At 36.8% G+C, this 17716-nt stretch overlaps 2 protein-coding genes across 3 annotated transcripts; both read left to right on the top strand.

Annotated features, from left to right (window-relative positions):
- The first annotated feature begins 69 nt into the window (after positions 1 to 69).
- On the top strand, positions 70 to 16790 carry LOC123879951 (microtubule-associated protein RP/EB family member 1-like). 2 transcript variants are annotated; one of them, XM_045927809.1, is made up of 6 exons: positions 70 to 187; positions 530 to 814; positions 3576 to 3813; positions 4814 to 4917; positions 14542 to 14661; positions 15302 to 16790. In XM_045927809.1, exons 2-6 carry the CDS (start codon positions 548 to 550, stop codon positions 15368 to 15370), a joined length of 798 nt encoding a protein of 265 aa, XP_045783765.1. In that variant the 5' UTR covers positions 70 to 187; positions 530 to 547; the 3' UTR covers positions 15371 to 16790. The 2 variants fall into 2 exon arrangements, with proteins under 2 accessions (XP_045783765.1, XP_045783763.1); XM_045927807.1 differs by having other exon boundaries at positions 14542 to 14670.
- LOC123879952 lies at positions 6077 to 11362 on the top strand. Its single transcript, XM_045927810.1, has 2 exons — positions 6077 to 6440; positions 10951 to 11362. The coding sequence occupies exons 1-2, from the start codon at positions 6077 to 6079 to the stop codon at positions 11151 to 11153; spliced, it is 567 nt and encodes a 188-aa protein (XP_045783766.1). The 3' UTR covers positions 11154 to 11362.
- Positions 16791 to 17716: the final 926 nt, after the last annotated feature.

The following is a 17716-nucleotide window of genomic DNA, read 5'->3' as shown; positions in this document are numbered from 1 at the left end:
CAGTCCTTGTTACTTATGTGTATATATATATGCATTTAATAAATAGGTATAGCTCTATGGTACATTTCAAGAAGGCGAGCAGAGTTCAGAAAACAATTTCGCGTTATAATACTTTTGCTCAATTTAATTGGACTTAATCATCGATGGACTTAATTCAAACAGAAATTATATATTATTGTTTAAAAAGGTATGTAACAAGGATAAATCAATTAATTAAGTGATTTAGAAAACAAATCACGTAAACGATTTTGATGAGTCGTCGCCTGTCATAGCCGCATCCGCCGTTAGTCGAGGCTTCCTTTTCTATTATTTTTTGTCGTATCTTGTTAAGTTTTCGAAGTTTCAGGATTCCTGTAGAGGTATATTTAGACAGTATAACTAATTTTTACATAATTATTTCTCTCCGGTGCAACAAGCTCCGACCTATTTTTAGAATCTGCTTTCCTTTTTTTGTGACACGATGGTTTGGTTAAAAGCCGGTCTTATGCATATTCGGACGTAAATCTATGATTGAGTGTTATTTTTGTAGATATAAATATATTTGAAGATGGCAGTGAACGTGTACTCAACAAATGTCACGTCTGAGAACCTTTCAAGGCATGATATGTTATCGTGGTTGAATGACTGCTTGAATTCCAACTTTGGGAAGATCGAAGAGTTGTGCACGGGCGCCGCGTACTGCCAGTTCATGGACATGTTGTTTCCTGGTAGTGTGCCAATGAAACGGATAAAGTTCAAAACAAATCTAGAGCATGAGTACATTCAAAACTTCAAAATACTACAAGCTGCCTTCAAAAAAATGTCTGTAGATAAGGTAAGCCCATTTTAAATGTATTCATCCATCCTTACTGGCATTATGAATGTTAAAGTGTGTGTTAGTTGCCTTTTCATGCATCAACTATTGAACCGATCTTGATAACATTCTACGTAAGAATAAATTTCCTCTTGTACAGGATATTTTTTATTCTAGAACAGCAAATAATTCAAGGATATCAGTGTAACTTTACTGAGTATTGGATTCACTGCTGCTGTTTCTACATAATTTCTTTTATCTGTTTGTTTTTATTATTGCATGACATCATGTGATTATGTTTGTATCTGGAAACTGTACAATTAAAAAGGAATGCTGGAGTTAATATCCTAGCATTATCTATTTCAAATGAGATATATTATGTAGATTATTGAAATTTATTTAGTCTTAGTTTAGATGAGGTCAACATACTAAAGTTTTTTACTGATCCATCAAGGAGGTTATTTCTTAAGCTATTTAAATATTTAGTTTCCATATGGAACTCCTTCAGTATTGTTCTTACAGGGTATTATCTCAATATAAGATACTTGATCAATTACTCACCATGATATTGATAATGGTGAGTAGTTGACTATGCATCCAAAATAATATTGTAATCATCATCCATACATCATCATGAATCATAGTATTGTAATAATATGCAATACTTTTTATTCTTAAAAAAATTGGGCTATTGGATTTAAAACATAAACGTGAATTTTAACATTTTGCAATATTCAATCAAGTAATAGTAGATTTATTTTGCCACTAATATTATGTGTGCTATAAGTGTAAGGATAAACAGAGTTTATTCTGTGTTCTAATTAAAACATTTCAGCGTCAACTGTAATTTTGGAGGTGATACCCGTGGACAAGCTGATAAAGGGAAGGTTTCAAGATAATTTTGAGTTTTTGCAGTGGTTTAAAAAGTTTTTTGATGCAAACTATGACGGGAGGGAGTATGATGCTTTTGAGGCCCGTGGGGGTATAGCGATCGGGTCGGGTGCGTGCGACAGCGGAGTGCCGCTGTGCGCCACCGCGCCGCCGCGTGTGCGCCGAGCCGCGCCGCTGCACCAATCGGGCAGTACGCATCCGCTCCTAGCCAGCAAGCATATACCGCTCTGCATGACTGAACCCATTTTCATTGTACACTGTTTCGATAAAAAGCTACACAAAAGACAATTTTCTCCTGCAAATTTTCGTTCTCCCAAATTACTCTTTTGCATCTTGAATAAGGAAATATAATTATTTGAGATTAGATTGTTGTCAGAATGCAGGAATGCAGTGATAACATTTATCTGGATAAGATATATTTAGTCAAAAGAGAATGACCAGCACTCTATGGAGTTTGGGCCACTTACAAATATTTTTGTGTCTCAATGAAAGTTTAGGTACATATAATAAAGTTTGATATCCCTACTTTCATATAAAAAAAGAATTTTTAATTTATTCCTCCCAGTTTCTGAGAAAAACAGTTTTATGTAAAAGGTTAGGTTAGGTTTGGTAAGTAGGTTTTATTAGGTAAAGTAAAGTAGGTAGTAGTTTCCACATATCACCAGGACGATTTTAGTGCTGCCTATATGGTGCAAGTACATAGTTATTCCCAATGAATCACTATTTGAAGATGTACAAGGTGCCATTGCATTTACCTATACCTATATTTTTATGATGAAGTTATAGCATATACGGAGCTTAATACGAAGGAAATATAGTTCTCAACTCGACGTACAAGACAACGCGCAACGGTCAACGATATGGGATTAAAATATCTAAATTCGAACCACCCTGAAAACTGCAATCAAAGAGTATGTGAACACTACGACTGCAATTATCGAAATTGACAGAAAGCAAAAACCATAGACCTGCAACTAGCACTTATCGAGTTGATTCGATTCGATCAAGATGGTTTGTAAAAAAATATCGATTTTTTTTAATATTACTATGAAAATAATAGTCTTTAATCGATTATAACTCGACCACCACCGATTTTGATCATCGATTTCGTAAAATAACATCACTATGGTATGTTTACCGATAAAAATGGAGACTGGATTTCTGTATAGTAACAATTGAAGTACTTTTAAAATGAAGAAAAAATCTCGGGATAGTCAGCACTTTATTTTTTATGCCAAACTGAATTATAAAATAAAACATAAATTATGAAAATAATTATCTTCTGACACAAGCGTGGCCCGTGTATGATCATTCTCCTTTCAATTGAAACATGTTGTTATTCTTTTACCTTCTGTGCAGCTTATGTTGAAACAGATTTTACACCTTCACTTTAGGGTACCATTGTCCTCAACAGTTGGTGCTATTACCCGATTCAAATGCTAACAGGTGTAACTTCGCTCACAACTTTATGTTATTTACATTATTTCATATTTTGTGCACATGTCGACATTTTCACTGCAGTTAAATGCAACTAAAATGCAGCTTGTGTAACTTTGCATATGTTTGCAATGGTGTTTGCACACTTGACGTGCGTTCATGACGTGAGTTGACTATGCTTGAAAATGTCATGTGCAAAGTTTGCACTGCAATCTCTTAAAGTAGACTCGCCGAAACGATTGACGCTCGTCCGACGCATTTTCAAGCATAGTCAACTCCATCACGAATGCACGTCAAGTGTGCAAGAACAGAAGTTTACCTTCAATAGGCGTTGATACGGTCCTGTTAGCTTTGGAACAGGGTAACAAGCACGTAGGGGCCACACCACGTGTCGCAGTATCCCGCATCCCATAGTACATTACATTTGTTTACGTTCCATTGTTTTCTTTCGTAGATAGTACCCATTGACAGGCTGGTGAAGGGTCGGTTCCAAGATAACTTTGAGTTCTTGCAATGGTTCAAGAAGTTTTTCGATGCCAACTACGGGGGCGCGGAGTACGACGCGGTGGCGGCGCGCGAGGGCCTGCCCATGGGCCACGGCGCGGCCGGAGCGCCCATGCCGCGCGCCGCCCCGCTGCCCGTTAGGAAGCCGGCGGCGCCCGTCGCTAAAGTCGCCGCCAGACCCCAAACCAGTACATTTTCTTTTTCTTTATTAGTTCTTTTCCGTTTGGATTATTTTTACACTAAACATACTTATTATTTTCTAAATTGCTTTTTAATATTATAATGATTAATTTAATTTTATCCTCTAATTAATAACTGATAAAAAAGTAATCAAAATATAATATTATAACTAAAATATAATATTGTAACTAAGTATTTACAAATATTAACTCAAATAATAATATGAACCATTGCTATAATTATTATGTGTAGTTCAAGAATGTTATTTTTTCCTCTTATTACATACATCATTGTCATCATTTTCTGTAGTGTCGTTTTGTTTTATCATCTTTATTTATGTTTATGCACTTATTTATTTATATTGGTGTTTAAATTACTAAGATATTATATTTGCTTGTAGAAAATATGAGATTTTGTTTAGAATATCTTAATAACTATAGACAAGACTCAGGATATCAAGGTATAGCGGTGCCAGTCTATCACATTATAGCAAAACATACAAATACATTTCATAAAATATACTTACAGGTTTAACCAAGTATTCCAGTACAAAATCTCATAATAGATCTGCTATAGTTTTAAGTTAATCTCTACCCTTATTATAATTTCGAAAGTGTATTTTCTCGTTGGTTTGTCCTTCAATCAAGTGATTTTTTTAAAGACCTGGGGAGAGTGACATGGGATAGTTAGTATCCTGGAACATCAAAGAGTTTCCACAGGATTTTTAAAAACCTAAATTACATCAACAGCTAGTTTAATATATAAAACTTTTAGTCACTGTAGAAAAGTGATGTAATAGTTATACCTAATTCAATGAAGATTTTTTTAAATATAATATGTCAAGATTGGAATGCACTTGCCTAAAAGATGCCTATTTAACTTTTGATATCAAATCAAGATTTGAACCTCAAACTGGACCAACGGGATCCTATTACTAAGCCTACGCTGTCCGTCCGTCTATCTATCTGAAATTTGATAAACTATATTGATACAATGAATATTTTGCAGTTGTGAAGGCCAACAGCACAGTGCGGTCTCCCCCAGTCAACTTGTCCCGATTGAATCAAAGCGCGAAAGGAGACTCCAAACTAGTCGATGATTTAAACCATCAGGTGAGAAAAATCAAATATTTCTACTATAGTACATCCAAACTAAGCATGGGAATGACTTTCCACCATTTTGTGATGGCTTAACTGAAAATATGTTGTTAACGCTTTTTATTATAGTGAAAGACTATAGTGAAGTTGATAGTGCGTGCATGTACCTACTATTTGCGTTCGTAATGTAGATCGTGCCTTAATTACTTATCTATGGATAACTGTCGTATTTATGAATTGTCAATGTCTACTTAAGTACCGTCACTTGAAAAACCGTTGTACGATTACACACACTCCGCTGAAGATGAAAAGATAGTTTTATTTGTTCCTTCCGGCGTTCCTAAAAATAGAAGATCTGCCCATCGGATCTTCGGTGTTGGCTACAATAGCTAACATAGTGGCGACCGTGACAGGACGCCTGAAGAAGGAAAAGCCATCCAGCGTGAGAGCCGTTGTCGCCAGCCGGGACGCCAATCGTCTCGCAGCATCAGGCACAGCGCAAGTCAACGTCGTTGCAGCCCGCCGGGACGCCAATCGTACCGCAGCATTAGGCGCAACGCAAGTCACCATCGTTGAAGCCAGCCGGCACGCCAATCGTACCGCAGCATCAGGCGCAACGAGAAGACGTCTGAAGCCGTCGCCGGGACGCAAATCGGACCCGCAGCATTGGGCTCAGGCAGAGGGAGCACTTTTCTACGCCAGCAACAGCGAGGCCGTACCAAATAATTCAGATAAGTGTCCTATCCCACATACAAACACAATACATTCATCCAAACATCCATAAATCCATTCTACAAACACCTAATTCATACATCCATCGCTCCATAATCATCCATATATCACGCACTATTCAAAAGGCCATCCCACTTTGCACAATCAATCACAAAATTCAAAATTTTGCACGTTGTCATATTTTCATCCATTACGCATTAGTCGTACCTACCTACTCACTTCATAATTCATACGATTTCAATTACTGGCGCGCGCACTCATTCGAGCTGCGCAAGAGACTGAAACCGGCTCATTAGCCGACGTCAACTGCAAGCGACGTGCATAGGTAAAACGCACCTAGTTATAGTTAGGTATAAGTTTAACTTATTCTTTGCAGCGATCTAGCGGCCGGCCGATAACAAACCAGTTTTTGTTCACCTACAGCTGTTAAACTAATTTTAATATGTCTCTCAAAGAATTAATTATAAAACGCAGCAGCGTTAAGGGTCGTGTTACCAAATTTAAGAACTATATCCCTAAGTTTAACAAGCTTTCAGTGTTAAATTCGTTGGAATTAGGCGAATTAAAACTTAAATTAGGTAAAATTGAGTGCTTAGCTAGTGAGTTCAGTGACGTGCAGGGTCAGATTGAATCTTTAAGTGGGGACACATTAAATGCCGAACTAGATATTCGCGAGGAGATCGAAAATGAATTAGATAGTGTGACGGCGTTAGCTCAGGATATTCTGTCGCGTAATTCGAGGGTTCCGTGCTTTGAGGACGCGCACAGTAGTAATTCTTTAGGGCCAGGGCAAGGCGTCTCACAAGGTATTGGGTTCAAATTACCTCTAATTCAAATTTCGAAATTCGACGGAACGGTTTTCCGATGGCTAGAATTTCGAGATACGTTCCGGTCTCTCATTCATGATAACGAGCACATACTACCCTTTTATAAATTTCATTATTTAAACTCGTATTTAGAGGGAGATGCCGCTCGCGTCATAGCCAATCTTGAAGTTTGTGCATTGAACTACAACAAGGCCTGGAGTTTATTATGTGAACGTTATGATAACAAGAGGCAGTTAATTAATAATCACCTCAACGCTTTATTCAATATCGAAACACTGTCCCGCGAATCGGAACAGTCATTACGTTCATTAATAGATAATGTAAATAAAAATTTACGTGCGTTGGCTAGTCTGGGGCAGCCCACCGACAAATGGGATGCGTTAATTATTCATTTGGTTAGTTCTAAATTAGACAGCCATACTAGTATGAAATGGGAAGAGCATCGGAGCTCGTTAAGTGATATGCCAACTTTGGATGAATTTCATCAGTTTTTAAAGGAGCGTGCCGACGTTTTGGAATCATTTAACCGAAATAAAATCCAAAACAGTCGTGTTTCTTTTAATGCCGCGCCAATCGCGAGCAATAACAATAAAATTAATAAAAATATGAGACGTTATAAATCTCTTTCGTATTCTGTTCAATCGGGATACCATAATGCAGATAGGAATCGCGCTCACTGTGTGGTATGCAATAGTGGTGTCAAAAAATAATTTATCTATAATACATATTCAATATAGAAAAATATTCAGGATATTAGATTTTCATTAAACCCCATATTGATTACAAAATATAGTAATTTAAAAAAAATAGAAATTCTTACTAGCATTAGAATTGCTTTTAAATTTGACGAGGCGTTTGCTAAAGATACAGCTACGATCTACGCCTACGTCACAACTCACAAGTCACAACAGTAATAATAAAAATATTGGATATTGCGTAACTGTTACATCATTTTTAGTATTTTGCCTATCTAACCCGAGATTGGTTCGAATGTGGAATACTGCGATAGAATAAATTATTTATCTAGGTTTTCGTATTCTATTAAATCAGGACTGCAGTTTATTTATTTGTCAACGTGAGTGTCGATAATTATTTTGAATGTGGATAATTAATTGTTTCGTTTTTCGTAGATAGATTTGTGTCGTGCGTTAGTTATTATTTATAGGTTAGGTAGTTAGGTACGTAAAGTGCTAGTTGATGTTTTTGGAAATATGTGCATTATTTTATAACACGTATGAATTAGCTACTATGTTTTCTTTTTAAGTAGTAAGTAGTAAATACCTATCTACTTAGTGTTTATGTGGTTAATTCTTGCAACTCAACTTCAGATTAGTTTTTCTAACCGATTGAGTTGAAATTTGAAACAGTAATCAGATATTTAACTTCGATTACAATGCAATAATTATGGTACCATATCGGTGGTTTGATGATGGAACCGGGTGGGCATAAAAATTCTCAACTTCTGAACAGGGTAACTCGGTCGTGTTTGGTCTCGTTGGATTTGCCTTGACAAGTACTTTAGAGTGAATATAGATCATATCCAGAATCTCATGATGGAGCTGGAAGGTGGCCATAGAATCCAAGTGTCCGTTATAGCTTCGGCGTGCTTGGCCTGTTAGATTTTTGTACCTGTTTTAGCGTGATGAAATAATTTCAATTGACATAGTTAATAATATTTTCAATGTACCTATTGACAAACTTGTACCTACTTTCTTAAGTTCGGGATTTCTCTATGTTTTTCAGGGTTCTGTATCGGAAGGGTGCTAACAACGAGAACCTATTATTTGTTTTTGTAACTGTAACCTTGTAGCTGTACTAATAAATATACTATAAAATATAGGTAGGTATATTTATTCAAGTAAACTTTTACATTTTACAAGTGCTTTTGAATCGTCAAGAAACTCGGCGGTTGCTCTTTTCAAGTGTTCAGTTGTTTATTAACCCCCGACCCAAAAAGAGGGGCGCTATAAGTTTGACGTGTGTATCTGTCTGTGGCATCGTAGCTCCTAAACTAATGAACCGATTTTAATTTAGTTTTTTTTGTTTGAAATGTGGCTTGATCGAAAGTGTTCTTAGCTATAGTCCAAGAAAATCGGCTCAGCCGTATGAAAGTTTTATCAGCTTTTTTCTAGTTACTGTAACCTTCACTTGTCGGGGGTGTTATAATTTTTTAATTTACACTTATAACAATATTATGTAATAGCAATTGCAGCCTCGCGCATTGCTGAAGCGAGTCAAATCCATGCTTTTTATGGTTTACATAATATTCTATTGTAAAAACAATAAATAAAAATCTGTTTTAGAATGTACAAGTAAAGCTCTTTCATATGATACTCCACTTGGTATAGTATCTTACTTGTGCTATAAAACCTACCTACCTGCCAAATTTCATGATTGTAGGTGAACGGGAAGTACAATTAAATAAAAATCTGTTTTAGAATGTACATTGTACAGGCAGGTGACTACTAGGCTACGTAAGACCTACCTGCCTGCCAAATTTCATGATTGTAGGTCTAGGTTCTTGACAGACACGACGGACGGACGGACAAACAAACAGACAGACAACAAAGTGATCCTAAATGAACTTTTAAGTACGCCTAGTGTGTGAACTAGACAGTCCTAAGCCCGTAAAAGTATGAAGGGAAGTTCAATTTTTTTTTATTTTTTTTAGGAATATATTCTATCGTAAAAAATATTCAATATTTTTAAGTAACTAGCGTTAGTATTAAGATATGTAAATGTAACCATATTTGACACCTCTAGTATGCAAGCTTGATCATGCAATTCACAGCTGCCCTTCATTCTTAGCCAAAACTCCTGAACTTAGGATAACAGAGGCTCGGAGGCTGAAGTTATGTATGAACTGTTTAAAGTCAAACCATCGAACTCGTCAATGCTTTTCGAGACGTTGTAGGGAGTGCAGAAAACCACATTCTACCCTGCTCCACAAATCTACAGAGCAGCCCACTGCACCCACAGTTCAGAATCCCGTCGGAGAACTTAGTGTGAACCTATCTAGGCAATCAACATCTCCCGTTATGTCATCCACCGTTATGATAGAAGTTTTGAACCCTCTTAACTCTAAGACTGAAGTCATTCGAGCGCTTCTAGACTGTGGAAGCCAGTCTAGCTTTTTGACTAGGCGTATCAAAGAAAAATTAAGTTTAGAGGCGATACCCACTAACCTCACCGTCGTAGGTATAGGTAATAATTCAAATAATCATGTCACCGAGAGATGTTTTGTTAGGTTTAACTCATTGCAAAACGATTATCATGCAAGTTTATCTTGTTTTATTATGCCCGAGTTAACAGCCAACATCCCGAAAATAAATATAGATTATAAATTATTCAATCTCCCCGAGAACATTCAGCTCGCGGACCCTAAGTTTTGCAGCCCTTCGCCTGTAGATGCGCTAATAGGAGCCGATTTATTCTGGGATGTAATAGGTAACACCGTTAAATCCTTAGGTGATGGAAAACCATATCTGTGTAGCTCACAATTCGGGTGGGTTATTTCTGGTCCTATTTCATTAAATTGTGACCCTAAACAAACTAATTGCAATTTTGCATCAAGCGAGTCGTTCGATGATCGCTTAGATAATCAAATACTCAAAATTTGGGAACCCCAAAAAATATTATTAAATGATAGCGAGAAGGCTCGTAGGCAGCATTTCAAAACTCACATCACTCGCCTAGAATTAGGTCGATTTTGTGTCACATTGCCTCTTAAAGATTCATCCACCTTAAGTGACTCATTTAGTCAGGCTAAGAAGAGATTTTTTAATCTAGAAAAACGATTTTGCATACAACCTGATCTAAATCAAGAGTACATTGCCTTACTAAAGGAGTACCTAGACCTAAGTCCTCGCGCTGAACTTACTAGCCCAAATTCAGTGATTTCATTCACAATAGAAATCCCGCGATATGTACTCTGTGATAGTTGCACTAAGGTCGAACTTCATTCGTCTTGCGACGCTTCTATGAGTGCGTATGACGTATGTATTTATTTAAAGGCAATCGATGCGTTAGGTAGGTCGAGCGTTCATTTATTGTGCTCGAAGTTGAAGGTAGGACCGGCCTGGAAGTCTATGACGATTCCACGTCTAGAATTATCCACGGCACAGCTCGCCGCTAGGCGCCACGTACCTACAGATCTAAAACCGGCAGATTTTTTCTCCGATAATGACCGAAATCTAGTATCTGCCGTTAAAGAAACTACTCAATTGTTAAAATCCAATGCCGTCAATTCTGACTTTCCAGTTGACGAAGAAATAATATTTTTATCTATACTTACCTGTATATTCAGGCGAAATTCAGGAGACTGGGATCAAATCCTATATAAATATTCTCATTATAAGATATTTGGGTCATAATCATTTTAGTTCCGAAGAATTTAGTAATATTATTTCGCAAGTGGGGGCTATAATGAATAGTCGCCCCTTATATCCCATGTCTTCCTCTCCTGACGATCTTCTCCCTTTTTCCTCAGGACACTTCCTGATTGGACGGCCTCCAACTACGCTGCCGTCACCGAATATTGAAGACTTCAGTTCGAGCAGCCTGGACCGCTACTCGAAGCTTGAACTCGTGCTACTGCAAGAGGATAACGTCGCACCCCTCAACTGGCGCCTCGACTGGGTCACCGCTCTGTACCCAGAACTGATGGAGTTTCCAGTATCACCGATATCCTAACCGCGAGAGGAGTGGTGCGCAGGGCTTTGACTAGCATTTGCCCCTTGCTTCCCCAGATGGACTTTTTTCCTCTTAAACGACGTTTAAGAGGGGGGGAATTTATGTTAACGCTTTTTATTATAGTGAAAGACTATAGTGAAGTTGATAGTGCGTGCATGTACCTACTATTTGCGTTCGTAATGTAGATCGTGCCTTAATTACTTATCTATGGACAACTGTCGTATTTATGAATTGTCAATGTCTACTTAAGTACCGTCACTTGAAAAACCGTTGTACGATTACACACACTCCGCTGAAGATGAAAAGATAGTTTTATTTGTTCCTTCCGGCGTTCCTAAAAATAGAAGATCTGCCCATCGGATCTTCGGTGTTGGCTACAATAGCTAACATATGTTTTGATTCAGTAGATTTTTAGTACTAAAACTTGCAACTGGCTAATATTTTGACCCAAAGTTGACCTATTTTAATTCCCGGTGCGCTTGGTGGAGCGCGGCGGTTCGAATTGGCACAAAAAAAAACTATCATTTTGCATACAAAATACGTATAATATACGTATATATATATACATACGGTATATTGTATAAGATTATGTCAATTTCGTGAAGGCACATAAATCTGTCTCGTTTTAACTATATCTGAAGTCTGAACTCTGAGCAAAGTCAATATATTCTCTAGAAATCACAATTTAAATATCAAACTGTCTTACGAGGCCTGATCCGAGTATGGTAGCCAAAGTTGCATTTAAATTTTATGCAGATACCTATGTCCAGTTGTGCACTTATAAAACATGTAACCAATGGTGCATAATGTAAAAAACCGGCCAAGTGCGAGTCAGACTCGCGCACCGAGGGTTCCATACTTGGGTAATTTTTCCGACATTTTGCACGATAAATCAAAAACTATTATGCATAAAAATAAATAAAAATCTGTTTTAGAATATACAGGTTTAAAGTCCTTTCATATGATACCCCACTTGGTATAGAGTTACTTTGAAAATTAAAACAATTTTATTTTTTTTAAATGATGTAGCCACAAATTCACGGTTTTCCGATTTATTTATTTACTTGTGCTATAAGACCTACCTACCTGCCTTTCATAATTCTAGGTCAACGGGAAGTGCCCTATAGGTTTTCTTGATAGACACGACGGACGGACAGACAGAGACAACAAAATGATCCTTTAAGGGTTCCGTTTTTCCTTTTGAGGTGCGGAACCCTAAAAAGGTAATGCGCTTTCTAGGTCAAGGTAAACATCCCAATTACGAGCATATTAAGTGCCCTTGCCTTTTGTGTCATTTTATCTTACTTGCGTTCAATAATGTTATAATATGTTCAACTCACTAAAAATAAACTACATAATGATTCTGTAGGCTTCCAAGATGATTGCGACGAAATATATCGCTAAATAGGATGCAGGATTTATATTTTTGGTGTTACATGTTTTTGCCTTCGACATTCGGAATTTCCTTCAAGTGTAGATAAAGCAATTGGATAAATGGTGAAAGAGTTTATGCAATTTGTCATCTCTTGTTTAAACAACTCCTTTCATCAGGAGATCAAAAGACGGCTTGGCCGTTTAATGTTCGTAAAACTATTACATGACATAACATATTTTAAGGCCTTAAGGAATAGTTTGTTCGACAATTACTAATTTGTATTGTACTTCGTGATGGTCGCAGAAGCTATTCCGGGCTTAGATGTCATTTCAGATAAAAAATCCGAGAACTGTAAACGGCCAAGCCGTACTTTTTTTACCAAGATATAGGGTTTGTAGAATCAGAGCTTGTAAGTAGAGTGATTTGTTATTTATTGTTATAAATGTGATACAGTACATTTAAGAGCTATATTACTTTGGACTTCGGATAGGTCCCATGGCCAGCACAAATCTAAGCTCAGCTAGGGGCTTGGCTCTATTAGAGATCTCATAACTTTTTAACAGTGAAAACATTATGAACTTGTGAGTCTTGGCTACCTTTTTACATGAAATGTTTTTGGTGGGATTTCATTTCTTTTTGGCAGGTGCCCTAGATTTTTTTGGATCTATTTTTTGTAGGTACATCATTTTCATGGCCCACTCTCTATCGTTACCTCTTTTTTTAAAAGCTTTTAGCTATACGAGAGGATGAAAGGGGGCCCGATTTCTTAATTTATCTGTTGTTCATAATTCTTGAAATTCCTACTTAATGCCAAATTTCAGTCTTCTATGACTTCAGAAAGTACCCTAGAATTTGTGACTAGAGGTTTTGAATGTCGATAAATCTGAAACTATAAAAGCTAGACAATTGATACTCAGTGCGTTTAATGAATCTGCCAAGGACATCTTATCCTGAAAATATCAGCATTCTAGCGATAGAATTTACAGATTTGCTTCCGCCATACAGAGGCGTAGATGGGTGAAATTTCCAATTTCTTAATTTTCCTGTAGTTTGTATGCAATTTCTAGTCTACATACCAAATTTCAGTCTTCTAGGACTTTGGGAAGTATCCTAGAATTACAGACTAGAAGTTTTGACTGTCAATAAATCTGAAACTATAAAAGCTAGACAATCAATACTCAATGTGTTTAATAAATCTGCCAAGGACATCTTATCCTGAAAATATCAGCATTCTAGCGACAGAATTTACAGATTTGCTTTTCTCATAAGAGGCGTAGAGGGGGGGAAATTCCAATTTCTCAATTTTCCTGTAGTTTGTATGCAATTTCTAGTCTACATACCAAATTTCAGTCTTCTAGGACTTCGGGAAGTACCCTAGAATTACAGACTAGAAGTTATGACTGCCAATAAATCTGAAAATATAAAAGCTAGACAATGCGTTTAATAAATCTGCCAAGGACATCTTATCCTGAAAATATCAGCATTCTAGCGACAGAATTTACAGATTTGCTTTTCTCATAAGAGGCGTAGAGGGGGGGAAATTCTAATTTCTCAATTTTCCTGTAGTTTGTATGCAATTTTTAGTCTACATACCAAATTTCAGCCTTCTAGGACTTCGGGAAGTACCCTAGAATTACAGACTTTGAATTGTGATGATCATCAGTGAGGGACGAAAACGGCGTATTTTAGGTATCAATAAATCTGTAACCATAAAAGCTAGATATTTGATACTTGGTATATTTGGTGCTGAGGACACCTTATACTGAAAATTTCAGCTTTCTAGCGTCATCCAGACCGAAGTTATGACGGGTCGAAAATACGGCGAAACACTTCGAGAAAAAGGTACGTAGCGCCCCGGCCGCCGTTTGGCTCGTCTTGGCGGGGGCACTGCCGTGCCCCCTGATTGATGAAAAACCTTATGCCGACTCATTTTCAAAAGTAAACACAAATACGCGCCATGTTTTTTTCTTTTTCTTTTTTTTTTTTTTTTTAATTTTATTTTGTTTGCCTTAGATCAATGAGTTAAAAGCAACCGTTGACGGACTGGAAAAAGAAATAGAGGTTATCTGTCAGGAGATGGAGGAACAACAGAACGCTCCAATAGTTCAAAAGATCTTGGACATCTTATATAAAGTAAATATTGTGAGTCATTTTTAACAAACTTCGTATTATATTTTTTTAAAGGCTTATGTCTGCCAGTCAATCGTAGAAAGGTGTGAGAAGTGCGCAGTTTCGCTTCTGTCGACAATTTCACAGCACCACTTATATTCCATACTAATTAATCACTGGTGAAGGTACATCCGCTCTTTTCTCTAATACTAAGTGTCCACTAGTCACTACCTATATTATAAATGCAAAAGTGTGTTTGTCTGTTCGTTTGTCCTTCCACCCCGTCGCAGCGGAGCTACGGATCAACCTGACTTTTTGCATGGGTATAGTTGAAGACCTGGAGAGTGTTATAGACTACGTATTATCCCGGGAAATCTAAGAGCCCCCCCCCCCCCCCCCCCCCCCTTAACCCGGTGTGTTAGGGGTTTGCGCGTTACTATGCACGTGTCCCGTGCACGCAATTGGTGTGAATCGGCCTTTAGATAGACACATGACCTAAGATATTTCCTATAGAAGTTATGCCACTATAAACATTTAAACAGCAACAAATGAGAGCGAGAGGTCCGGAGAGTCGAGTGGTGTCCGACCTCTCGCTCTCGCTGTCGTTTGGAAGTTGATATTGTCAAAGTGTTTATTCGTTAAACATTTCTTGTTTCCATTTCAGGATAGATTCGCGGCTCCCGAGGAAGTGGACGGGGAAACCCCGCACCCACCGGAGGAGGATGAATATTGAAAGTGTAACATAATTATATGACACGCGTATCATAGTGCTCTTTGTATATTATACACTCGAAATTATATCGCTTAAATCATCGACAGGCATCGAGCGCTTAGTATTTCACAGCCAATGACTCCTATAGGAATTAACATATTATTATACTATTTATCTTTGTGTGTGTAGAGCTGTGACTTTGTAAATGTACAGTAAAATAACTATTGAGAAAATTTGACATACCTAATCATTCCTATTTACAGATATACATATTAATCGTATTATTTACTTGGTGCACTACACATGGCGTGCCATACAAAATTACAGTTATTTTTTGTGCCGATTCGAAGCACCCCACTGAGATTACCGGGAATAAAAATTTACACTTTGTGTCAAATGATCCTCATGTTAACAGATTTGTAGTCACTAACATTTAGTCCAAACGTAGGGTAACCACCATAGGGTATTATCACTAACTATTACGATTTAATAATAATCTGTAGATAATAATATTATGTTCTTTTCATTAAGTAAAGGTACACGTGGCTGTGTAATACTTAAGTGCATTCCTTATACATATATTTGGGAGCGTTATTTCTTGACTGATTCTCTTCCTATTCTCGTTGGTTTGGTAGGAACATTTCTTTGTAACCTGACGAATTTCTAAATATTAGTGATGTAACAAAATATTCGTAATGAACAATTATTCTTCTGATTTATTATTAAATTTTTACTGAAGATTCTTTAACTTTTACAATTTTCATGTTTTTTTTACTCAAACAATAGAATATTCTTTGAAAATTATATTCTTTATTTAGGTATTAACAAAAATGATTACCTTATAATCTATAATATAGTGCGCGCAAAACAAGTAGTCCAATCGCAACATTACCAGTGTGAACTAGGGTGAGGAAACTCGGTTTGATCCTGAATCGACGATATGTCAAATATTAGGCTATGACATGAATCAAAGAAAAATGGGCGATTCATAGGCTACCCAGCATCTAATGTGACGTCGAAGCCTAGAAGTTTTGTTACAAGTTCCCTAAGGCCTTATTTACACTGGAGCTTTTTAACGTCCGTTAAAAATGCGCACACTTATTACAGATCACGACATTTAGGCCTCATTTACACGAGAGTTTTTTAAACGTCCGTTAAAAAAGCGTCCCAATATAACAAAATGTATTCCCAATTATTTGTTCACACGTATAAAGCGTTGACGTGTGTACATTTACTTGGGAATACATTTGATCTATTTGGACGCTTTTTTAACGGACATTAAAAAAACCTTCCTGTAAATGAGGCCTAAATGTCGTGAACTGTAATAAGTGTGCGCAGGTCATACATCAAATACACAAGCCCGAGTTGAGATCTGTTTTTGTACAATGCAGTCATACGCCTCGTGTTCATTTTGGACTACTTGCTTTTGCGCGCATTATACTGTGATCATTTATTTCTAAAACTACTAAAGAGTTGATAAACTATCTTAAGTCCTAGGGGCAACGCACGCACAACAGACGGAAACGTTTAAGTGCGGAAACCAGCCCAGAGAGAAGAAGAAGAAGAAGAAGTCCTAACGAATAATGACAATTTTATTCAATTATTTCACAAAATCTTCATTGAAAATGATATGATATTTGTTACATCATTTCCTCATATCGCAGATAGATAGAATTAATGTGCAATGGTGCAAAAAGAGTGCTTCTATGTATTTGTCTTGAATCAACATTATTGGGCCACTGGTGCCTGTGTGAACGTGCATTTAATAGGTTGTTATAAATGGAAGAGGTTTACTGTTATAATGCGTACATTTTGAGAACTCGGTCGCCATTTTTACTCTGTGTCAACTGTCATGTGGAAAGTTCACCTTTAAAATAAGGACTAAAATCGCATTTTCGACATGATAATTGACACAGAGTTAAAATGGCGAGTGAGTTCTCATTTTGTACGGACTATACTTGTTTGTGTTATCGTCTCTAAATTTACTGAAAATTAATTACCTTGGTCGTAAAATACTCTACTGATGTAACGAATATTCGTATTTAGTATTCAAAATTAAGCTAATAAGTATTGATCCGCGCTTTGCACTAAAGAATATTAATAATTTTGTATCATAATTTTGTTATACTTAGTTGAAATACAGTTATAATTCGTATTAATCATGTTTTTCTATTGATTATGTATGACATATTGTATTTATGTTAGTAAGTATTCGTTACATTGCTGCACTATTTTACAAATTGCCAGTTCATTAGATCTGAATAAGTACAGTTTTAATTTAATTACATGATGGCGCTATTTTAAAACTAATAGCAATTTGTTTCTAAATTATGTGAAATATACTATAATCCAGACCATGCATAAAAT

Source organism: Maniola jurtina, chromosome W, assembly GCF_905333055.1.
Source record: "Maniola jurtina chromosome W, ilManJurt1.1, whole genome shotgun sequence".
In the NCBI taxonomy this organism is placed as follows: domain Eukaryota; kingdom Metazoa; phylum Arthropoda; class Insecta; order Lepidoptera; family Nymphalidae; genus Maniola; species Maniola jurtina.
The sequence above is the reverse complement of the archived record's forward strand: the minus strand, read 5'-3'. Positions and strand labels throughout refer to the sequence as shown.

What these genes read in the sequence shown, in the direction of transcription:
- LOC123879951 (XM_045927807.1), top strand. Translation starts at nt 548, where the DNA reads ATGGCAGTGAACGTGTACTCAACAAATGTCACGTCTGAGAACCTTTCA. An exon ending in AAAAAATGTCTGTAGATAAG is followed by an intron (nt 815 to 3,575) that starts GTAAGCCCATTT and finishes TTTCTTTCGTAG; the next exon opens with ATAGTACCCATTGACAGGCT. An exon ending in TCGATGATTTAAACCATCAG is followed by an intron (nt 4,918 to 14,541) that starts GTGAGAAAAATC and finishes TGTTTGCCTTAG; the next exon opens with ATCAATGAGTTAAAAGCAAC.
- LOC123879952 (XM_045927810.1), top strand. Translation starts at nt 6,077, where the DNA reads ATGTCTCTCAAAGAATTAATTATAAAACGCAGCAGCGTTAAGGGTCGT. An exon ending in AGGGCAAGGCGTCTCACAAG is followed by an intron (nt 6,441 to 10,950) that starts GTATTGGGTTCA and finishes CTTTTTCCTCAG; the next exon opens with GACACTTCCTGATTGGACGG.